Source organism: Herpailurus yagouaroundi, unplaced genomic scaffold (genome assembly GCF_014898765.1).
Source record: "Herpailurus yagouaroundi ecotype Mexico unplaced genomic scaffold, PumYag 246, whole genome shotgun sequence".
Taxonomy (NCBI): domain Eukaryota; kingdom Metazoa; phylum Chordata; class Mammalia; order Carnivora; family Felidae; genus Herpailurus; species Herpailurus yagouaroundi.
The window spans coordinates 830,614-841,004 of record NW_024412463.1 but is presented as its reverse complement, the minus strand read 5'-3'; the positions used below and the strand labels follow the sequence as shown (position 1 = coordinate 841,004).

Sequence of the window (10,391 nt, the reverse complement as noted above, 5' to 3'; positions counted from 1 at the left end):
GCCATGTCCTGGGCCCTGCTCCTCGGGCTCCTGGCCGCGCTGCTGCTCCTGCTGCTGCTGAGCCGTCGACGCTCGCGGTGAGTGCCCTCGCCCCCCGCCCGGACAGAGGGGCGACCCCCCCGGCGTCCCGAGCCGCTCGTCCCTCCCCCACCGGCCGGCCCCTCGGGGCGAAGGGGCTCGACGCCCATCCGCCGCCCCACCCCGGGGGGAGGACGACGGCCAGGCCGCCGGGGTGGGTGGGGGGGGGGGCGGGTGGAGGCCCGGGAAGTGGGCGACGGGGCTGGGGGACCCGGCAGACAGCCCCCGGTGCACACGCGCTCGGCTGGCACCTGCGAAGGGCTTTGTGGAGAGGGTCTCCGGGTGGGTGCGAGAAGCACCCTCCTGGATCCAGCACCTACTTGAGCCAGTCCCCAGGCTTTCTCGGTTCCTGGGGGGTGGCCTTGATCCTCACCCCATTACACAGATGGGCGAGTTGAGGCTGGGGAATGCAGAGCCCTGGAACCACTTTCCATGGGAGGCCTCCCTCCCCCACCTGGACGAGGGGGTTGGGGAAACTCGGATCTCCCAATGCTCTGGTCCAGAAAAGGGGTCTCCCTTCCCCTGAGACCCCACAGCCTGGGCAGGGTAGATAGAACCCGCGCCAAACTTCTCAGCTTCCTAGTCCCAAAGGTTGTCCTGCTCCACTGAGAATCTGTGATTTAGGAGGAGTAAATCTCATACACTTGAAATCAGTGCTGTGGCAGTGAGTCCTTTTTTTACAAAGTTAATTTAAAAAGTTAATCTGAGTTACACATGGGATAGCTGAACGTATTTGACTTAAATATTTATCCCGTTATAGATAAGACTGAAGCCCTGCCCTTCCCTTCCCTTCCCTTCCGGCAATTCCAGACTTTTCTTGTTGATCAAGGCTACCATAGCGCGGCCAGAGCAAGGCTGGCGGGGAACCTTCCAGATTTTTTAAAAAGTATGCCTTTTATTTGAGACTGGTTTTATATTTGGAAGAAAGTTGCAAAGGTTGTACAAAGAGTTCCCAAAGACCCCCTCATCCAGTTTCCAAAGGCCTCCCCATCCAGTTTCCGCCATTGTTAACATTTAACATTATCGTGGTACGTTCGTCAAAACTAAAAAGCCAACACTGGTCTGTTAAGATGAGCCAAACTCCAGACTTCATTTGTATTTCATCAGCTTTTCCATCATGTGCTCGCCTTCCGTGATCCCTCTTCGGTGAGGTTGTAGGTAATACAGGGCACTGTGTGTGTGTGTGTGTGTGTGTGTGTGTGTGTGTGTGTTTGTGTGAGTGTGTGAAATGAGAGTGTCTGCAAATTCCAGAACTTTTCTGGAAACTTTTTATTTTTAAACAAGAGGTTAGTTCAACTTCCAAACAATAACCTCGTGATCTTTTTCTTTAACCTCCAGACACCTTCCCAGGTTAAATTTAAAACTATGTATTCGTTCATTTGCCTGAAAAAAATGAGGAAGAAAGAGGAAAAGTCCGCAAATAAGTTCTTCTGTGAAGAAATGAATTAGTCTTCCAAAGTTGTTAGGCTTTTGGGGGAGACTCTGTCCAGGGATGTTTTCGGATCGCACATTTGCTTTTTTCACTGCGGGTTTTAGTTTTGATGTCCGTCCGTGTTGCTGCGTGGAGATCTGATTCATTCTTTTGATCGTCTGTGTAGTATTCCATGTTATGAATGAATGGCAAGTTTATTTTTTCCCTTTTTATTCCTGTCTCAACTGATGGACCCTTAGGCTGTCTCCAGCGTTTTGGCTATTTCAGACAATGTGCTGTGGTCTTCCTGTGAGGCCTCCTGCTCTGTGTTCCCCCCGCCCCAGCCGATGTGGTTGGCTATAAGCTACGTGGGTTCTGGGAAGCAGGGTCCCTGGGTGCTCAGCGTGTGGAAACTCTCAGCCTCTACGAATAAGAACAAATTGGGTAACCGCTCTCTGCCTTAGTGTCTCAATCTTTAAAATGGGGATGCTGATGAGAATGGTAGTTGAGAATGGAACTTCTGGGTTAGAAGAAAAGCCAGTTAAACATTATTTTAGCAAATTCTTGCTGTAATCCAGAGAGCTAATTTATCTTTGAGGGTGAGTCGTTGATTTGTACACCTGGTGGCTTAGGAGGGTCAACAGTGGGTCCTAGGTAGAAGTATGGGTTTGGGGTCACTGAGCTCAGGGGCAGTTAGTTGGGTGGACCCTGGGGAGACCCCACAGGCACCCCAGTTTAGGTCCCAATCTCATTTTCTTCTCCTCCCATCTCAGCAAGGGGCACTCTTGTTACTCCCATTTTACAAAGGAGGAAACTGAGTCTCAGAGAAGCTAAGCAACTTGTGCAGGATCTGCCTGGATTACGCATCTGGGCTATAGGGGTTTGTAATTCCCAGGAAAAATGAATTTCCATGCTTCCCACACATTTTACTTTTAATCTGAACGCTCAAAAGTCTTAGAACCACATGATGGTAAGATAGTAAGTTGCGGCTACTCCCAGATTCTTTTTGTTTAATGTTTATTTATTTATTTATTTTGGGGAGAGAGAGAGAGAGAGAGAGAGTAGGGGAGGGGCAGAGAGAGAGGGAGACAGAGAATCTAAAGCAGGATCCCCACTGTCAACACAGAACCCAATGTGGGGCTTGAACTCATGAACCGTGAGATCATGACCTGAGCTGAAGTCAGATGCTTAACCACTGAGCTACCCAGGCGCCCCCAGAAGATTCTTAAGGACAAATAATCAAGTGTTGGAAAAAGAGGTGGATGATGCTGATGCTGTGTAGACAATGAATCAAACCAGCAAGACCCCACACCTTCCTTTCTCCTCACTGACCCTTGAGGTAATGTTCATCACCCTATTTTACAGCTGAGGCCTAGAAGGGCTAAGCGACCTCCTTAGGGCCACACTGAAATTATATTCCCCATCCAGTCAGTTCCAAAACTCATGCTTTTCTCAGTAAAAAGAAAAAAAAAAAAAAAAAAAAGGGAACTTCAGTCAGTCAGCAACTGTCTTTACCTCTAGCTTTTTTTTTTAAGTTAAAATTTTTAATGATGAAAAACTTCAACTATACAGAAAAAGAATAGTATAAGAACTCCCATGTAACCATCCCCTTATTTGATGGTTAACATTTTTACAAAAAATTACAGATCAGGGTGCCTGAGTGGCTCAGTCGGTTGAGCGTCTGACTCTTGATTTTGGCTCAGGTCATGATCCCAGGGTCATGAGATTGAGCCCCTCATCAGGCTCCACACTGAGCATGGATCCTGCTTAATAAGGTTTTCATTCTCTCTCTCTCTCTCTCTCTCTCTCTCTGCCCCTCTCCCCCACTCTCATGCTCTCTCCCAAATTAAAAAAAAATTTTTTTTAATTCCAGATGTTACAATATCTCTCCAGAAAATATTTCAGAATGCATGTCAAAAAAAAAAAAAATGACAACCACAATTCTCTTATCCTGCCTCAGAATACAAAAATGATTAATATTGTGTAATCTCCAGTCCAAATTCCAATTTTGGCAATTACAGCCAAGATTTTTAAACGCACCTGGGTGACCGTGAGTGTTTTCTCTTGGGAGAGGTTGTAAGCTGGAATTAGGAGTCTGACTTCTGTGCCACTGGGGCTGATGACCTGCATGTGGCTGTCAGAAACCTCCTTCCTGCTGTCCTTTTGGGCCTTGGTTTGTCCACCAAGTCTCGCGTAGCCGATCTCCCGTGCCCTGGCCACCCCACCGGGCTGCGTGTGTCTCTTTTCCTCTTTGGGCTTGTGCGTCTGGTCTAGAGAGCCTTGGAAGAACACTCCAGGTGTGGGGAGGTCACTGTGGCATCAGGTGACGGTTCCCGGTGGCTCAAGAAAAGATCTGGGCCCTTGCAGGGTACGGAGTTTCTGGGCACAGAAAATGTGCCTTGTTCCAACCCGCACTGACCAGAGGCCACCAAGTGGTGGCCCAAGGTTGGATGAAGCCCAGATGGGTGTGCTGTGTGCCACACACGGCGAGAGGAGAAAATTAGGGTGTTCCACGTGCGAAGCACCAGGTCTCCAGCTTCTGCAAAATGCGACAATGGGCCATCCCTTGCTGGGGACTCCCTAGGAGAGCCCTCTCTCAGCCTTGCTGCCGTCCCCACCCCTCCTGTTGTCTCTCCAGTTTGCATCTGTTCTGTCACTCTGCTTGCCCTAACCATTGTCCTATGACGTTGAGAATTCTCCGAACCTTCTGTGTCAGTTACAAAAACAGGAAAACAAAAACTAGAGCAAAGTGGCCGCCTGCTGCGTCTACGAAGCGGGAGGCAAGGAGTGGGGGAGGGGAAGAGGGTTCATGGCCGACAGCTTGTGGGTGAACCCTGGGGAGGAATAGACGCTCAGGTTGCTGAAACCCTGCGGTCCCCCCCTATGCATCCTCCCAGAGCCTGAGGCCCTGAGCTGAGTTGAGTTGAGTGAGGCAATCCACTAACACGGCACAGCTAAATGATGCCGCTTCTGCTCGAACCAGAATGTGGACTGTGTGTATCGGGCACTTAACCTGCATTGGGTCCCTTGACCCCTTTGGCAGACTCTGGCGGGTGGGGGGAGGCGCAGGTGCTGCTCTCTGAGCACCACCTGTATACGCAAATCATTCATCTGACACATATTTATTAAACGCCTTCTCTGTGCCAGGCACTGTTGTTAAGTGTTGGGGGTCAAGTGCCTATATTCGTGGAACTTCCGTCCAGTGTGGGTGTGAAAGCTGGGTGCTGCCCATCCTTAACCCTCTCCCCCACTTTGCAGAGGGTTGAGCTCGAGAGAGAGGCCAGGTGGCAAGGTTGGCCATGGAGTCTGTGAGTGGCGAGTGGGCAGTTTGGGGAGGGGCCCATGTGACGGGAAGTGGGGAATCAGAAAAGGTGTCTTGGCATCTGAAACCGGAGGGACAGGCTGTGTGGGCAGGAGCCGGGGATGAGGGGGTCCAGCCCTACCTCCCTCCTCTCCCAGGGCCTGGCCGTATCTCAAAACAGTGAGGGTGTCCGTGGGCGAGGCTGGAGACCGCAGACCCCAAAATAGAGTCTCCTTCATCCCTGCTGGCTGACGGCTGAGTCACCCTGGAATGTGGCCTGGGCCCGAGCTGGATGCAGGGCCGAGGATCCAAGAGCCAGCCGGCTACATCGGCTACATCGCGCGGGTCAGACTCCTGGGCTCCCAGCTTCCTGCCTTTGTCTGAGCCTCCTTGGGACTTTTCTGGGGAAAGATGAAAGCTGCCAGAAATAACACCTGGCTCACTGGGGAGCTCTGGCCGCAGCCTGGACAAAGAGCAGGGAAAGGAAGCCATAGCCCCTGCTCATACCCGCAAAGGTGTCTTAGAGGAAGAAGCCCCCCGTCCTGGGAGCGGGGGAGTCGGATGCTAGCTTCACCTCCACTTCCGTTGTCACGCTCCTGGACGATCTGTGTTGTGACTTTTTAAAAGCATAACCACATCACTTTCCAGCCCCCCCTTCCAACCCTCCGGGGGCTCCCCATCATATTGGGCATGGAAACCTGACCCTGGCTGCAGGTCAAATCCTGCCTCTCACCCCTACAGTCCACTCCAGCTACACTAGTGCCTGCTGTCTGGCAAGCCCCCCACCCCAGGGCCCTTGCACTCGCTGTTCCCACTGCCTAAATTCCTTCTCTCCCCACTCTGGCGCTCCACTCCCTTCTCATCCTGCTGGTCTTTGCTCACATGGCACCTCCACAGGGAGGCCCTCCCTGACCAGCCCTTGTCACCTAGCTCTCTTTTTTCTTTGCTGAGATATAATTCACACACTATAACATTTACCATTTAAAAAAATTTCCTAAATGTTTGTTTATTTTTGAGAGAGAGAGGCAGAGCACAAGTAGGGGAGGGGCAGACAGACAGGGAGATACAGAATCTGAGGCAGGCTCCGGGCTCTGAGCTGTCAGCACAGAGCCTGATGCAGGGCTCGAACTCATGAACCGTGAGATCATGACCTGAGCCGAAGTCAGATGGTTAACCGACTGAGCCACTCAGGTGCCCCTACATTTACCATTTTAAAGTATACAATTCAGGGGCACCTGGGTGGCTCAGTCAGTTAAGTGTCCGACTTCAGCTCAGGTCAGGATCTTGCAGTTGGTAGGTTTGAGGCCCACATCAGGCTCTGTGCTGACAGCTCAGAGCCTGGAGCCTGCTTTGCATTTTGTGTGTCTCTCTCTCTCTGCCCCCGCCACTCTCTCTCTCTCTGTCTCTCAGAAATAAATAAACATTAAAAAAAATAAAGTATGCAATCAGTGCTTTTCAGAGTATGTGTAGGGTTGTGCCGCCCTCACCACTGCCTAACTCCAGAATATTTTTTGTCATTCCCCAAAAGAAGCCTGGAAACCTGTCTCCATAAGCAGTCCCTCCGTATTCTCCCTCGAGCTCTGGCAACCACTAATCTACTTTCTGCCCCTCTGGATGTGCCTTTTCTGGACATTGCATAGAAGTCGATCACCCAAGAGGTGACCTCTGTGTCTGGCTTCTTTCACTCGGCATAATGGTTTTAAAGTTCTTCCACACTGTGGCATGAATCAGTCATTCCTTTCTATGGCTCAATAATGTCCCACGGCATGAACATACCGTATTTTGTGTGTCCACTCATCAGTCAGCATCCTTTGGCCACTGTGAACAGCAGCGTGCAGGTTTATATGAACTTACGTTTTCAGCTCTTTGGGGTATGTTTATGTTGCTGGGTTGTGTGGTAACTCTGTTAGCCTTTCAGGGACCTGCCAGGCTGGTTTCCACACGAGCTGCACCGTTTACATTCCCACCAGAACTATATGCGGATCCCCATTTCTCCACATCTTTGCCAACAGTGACTATTTCTTTTTTTAGAGGAGAGCCATCTCCGTGTGAAATGGTGCCACACTGTGGCTTTGATTTGTATTTTTTCCCCAGTGCCTCACCATGTCGGGCGTCTTTTCATCTGTTCACCGGCCATTTGTGCATCTCCGTCAGAGAACTGTCCATTCACATCCTTCGTGCATTTAAAAATCGGGTTATTTGTCTTTTCATCGTTCACTCGTAGCTCCTTTGTTTTCTTTATCACGCTTGTCACTCTCTGAAATGATTTTGCTTTTTTTTTTTTTTTTTTTTGCTTTTGTCTGCTTTCCCCTTATTAGTATGTAAGCCCCATGAAGCCAGGCACCTTGCCTGTCCCGTTCACTGCTGTAACCCCAGCACGTGGAGCAGTGCCTGCTTCCTAGTTACTATTCGGTGAGCGAGTGAGAAGAGAAGGGATGGCTTACTATTCACCAGACAGGGAGCTCTCTGCATGCCTGTGGTTCGGATCATTCTACGACAAAGATAGGGGTCCTAGCCTGGGTTTAAGGCCTCCCAGGGGTCCACCATGAGCAGTGGTCTTGCTATTTGAGGCCCACTTCGTGATCATGATTAGCTCTCCCTAGCGAACAGCCCCTCCCCCAGAGGATGGTGGGGCAGGGACAGCCAGGAGTCAGTGATGAGGACGGTCCTTCTGCTACCCTTTGCCACTCGATCACTCGACCGTGTCTCCAGTCTCATCCTTTCTCTGTGGGCATGGCAGTGGGTGTGAGATGACCAAAGCCCTGTCCACGCTGGCTCAGGCAGAGAACTCTGTGTCCTTGTACTTCTGGGTTCTAGAAAGCTCTCCCACCCACAGGGAAAGCCCACCTCGATTGGATTCCCTAAGATGTACCAACATCAACTGGTCACCCAGCTTCTCCTCTTGGCCCCCTGCAGTTCCCTCCTCTACTCAGCCGCCAAAAGGATCCTGTAAAAACTTAAGTCAAATCATGTCCCTGTGCAACTCAAAGCTCTCCCATGGCTCCCACCTCATGCAGGGAAAAAGTTAAAAGTCCTCACAGCTGCCTCCAAGGCTCTGCATGGTCTGACACCTGTTCCTGCTCTGGCCTCAACGTCTCCTGTTCTCCTTGGTCCCTCCACTCCAGCCATACTGGCCTCCTTACTGTTCGTGGAACACGCCAGGCATGGTCCAGCCTTAGGGCCTTTGCACTTGTTACTTCTGCCTGGCAGCGTCTTCTTCCAGATATCTATGTGGCTCCTTCCTTCACCACCTTCAGGTCTTTCTCCAATGTCCCAGGGAAGCCTTCTCTGCCCTCTCCGCTGAAAAGTCACACCCCATGCCCTACACTCTTTTTCTTCTTCCCTACTTTATCAAATAGTGATAAGTACTGTGGCTTCTGCAGGCGACCTGGTGAGCCTCCTCTGGACGTGGGCAGTATCCCGTGGTTGGGCCATGCCTTGGAATTTGGAAAAGATGCTGCCAGCTTCCTCACCAGGATGAAGGAGAAGCACGGTGATATATTTACTGTAAGTGCCTCATGTGCGTCGAGGGAGGGAAGGGGGTGAGCAGGTGGGCCTGTCGTCTGGTGTTCACTGATTCCTTCTATATCCTTCCATACCCTAACCTACCATCCAGTGGTCTTGCCAATTTTCCATCCATTTTCCCATCCAACTGTACAGCCAACACTTAGTAACATCCATTCCTTCTTCCCAGCATCAAGTGATGCAGTCATTCAGTGTCTATGAAGTTCTTGTTCGTCCTTCCAACTGACCTCTATCCATCCACTCAACTTCCATCCATCCATCCATCCATCCGTCCATCCATCCATCAACATCCAAACAGCCACCACACCCATCCACCTTCAGGCATCCTTTTGGGTTCCACCCATCCAACGCTCATCCTTCGGTCCTTTTCCCCGGTACCCACTGAGCCTGCTGCCACCATGTTCCCAACATGCATCCACACTTTCAGCTTCCATCTAACCTCCTCATCCATTCATCTTTCCATCCAACATACATTCACTGATATCCTTCCATTTACCCAACAATCCATCCAGTAGCATTTCTTCTTGGATTTTGGCCTACATTTTGTAAGAGAGTTTGAGTAACATGACTCCCAGATCACACTTTGGAAACAGGGCCAAGGCAGTTGCGTGGGTGTTTAGAATTGTGTGGCCACTCCCCCACACAGACATTTGAGGGAAAATCCCCTTTCCTTTGTTACTTCCAGGATTACAGCTCTTTCTCTTTTCCTTACCTTCTTGGGCAGCAGGTTACATTCAGGGCTCGGCCTCCCAAAGAAGTGGGTATTTCTGGCACATTCGCTAGCATTTATCCAACAGCATCCACTCATCTATCCACCTGTTCTATCCAGTCTCTCCACCCATGATACGCACAACACCCATTTGCTGCCTTCTGTGGGCAGACTCTCTTCCGGATGCTGAAGATACGACAGTAACCAAGATAATGATGGCAGGTGCTGAAGAGTGAGGTGGTTGAGAGCCTGACGTTTGCTACCGAAAAATGCTGAGTGCCAGTCCTTTCTCTACTGTGTCTCAGCTGTGTGATCTTGAGCAATCCCCTGCCTTCTGTCAGCCTCAGTTTTCGGCTCTAAGTGGTCCCCACGTCACAGACAGTCGTGAGGAGTGGATGGGAGAACACTGTCTGTGAAATGTCAGGTCCTGGCACAGGGTAGGCCCCTGACCACTGAGAGCTCCTCCTTGATGGCATTTCTCCTCGCCTTGTCCCTGCTGACTTCCCACAGGTGCTGGTGGGGGGCAGGTATGTCACTGTCCTCCTGGACCCCCACTCCTATGACACGGTGGTGTGGGAGCCTCGCACCAAGCTGGACTTCCACGCCTATGCTGTCTTCCTCATGGAGAGGATTTTTGACTTGCAGCTCCCACATTACAGCCCCAGTGATGAAAAGGCCAAGATGAAACCGTGAGTGGCTCAAGGTGGCCCCTGTGGGTGGGCGGGGGAGGGCGTGGTCTGCTTCTGCCTGCATAGCCCAGGTGCTGAGTGGCTTGAGTTTGTGTCCACACCAGGTATCCGGTCAAGACATTTGTTTTGAGAAGACAGACACAAAGGAAACCAAACAAACAAACAAAAAAAAACAGCCCCAAAGAATTAGGCTGAAGAAAGCCTCTTCTCATCTTTACTTCTTTTAGGAGACAGGTCTGATTTCAGTAGGAGGAGGCCAGGGTTTGGGTCAGCCAGACCGAGAGTCAAATCCCAGCTCCCCCACTTCCTAGCTGTGTGACTTGGGGCAAATCCCTTGCCCTCTCTGGGCCTCTGTTTCCTTGTGTGAAAGGAAGGGAGGTGGGCAGGGGGGCTAATAGTTTCGAGCCCATCCTCTGTGGTCTCATTAGTCTTCATGACAATGCTGGAGGGTGAGTAACTTACAGCCCCACTTTATGGATGAGGACACTGGGGCTCGGAGAAGACTTGCCCGAGGTCACACAGCGAGGAAGTGATGTAGGTCCTGAAACATAAGGAATAATTATATCAACATGAGGACGTGTGGGCACATGTACTCTGCGTTCATTACTTCTGCAAATATCTGAGGACTTTCTATACACTGGTCTAGATGCAGGGGGCCCAGCATGATGCCAACCACAA

General features: G+C 50.8%; 1 protein-coding gene across 1 annotated transcript in view; it reads left to right on the top strand.

The window, feature by feature from the left end:
* Positions 1 to 3: 3 nt before the first annotated feature.
* PTGIS (prostaglandin I2 synthase) overlaps positions 4 to 10,391 on the top strand; it is a 38,525-nt gene continuing 28,137 nt past the window's right edge. The window contains exons 1-3 of the mRNA XM_040460032.1: positions 4 to 77; positions 8,174 to 8,297; positions 9,535 to 9,713. Coding sequence (XP_040315966.1) covers positions 4 to 77; positions 8,174 to 8,297; positions 9,535 to 9,713 — 377 coding nt within the window. The remainder of the gene's footprint in view (positions 78 to 8,173; positions 8,298 to 9,534; positions 9,714 to 10,391) is intronic.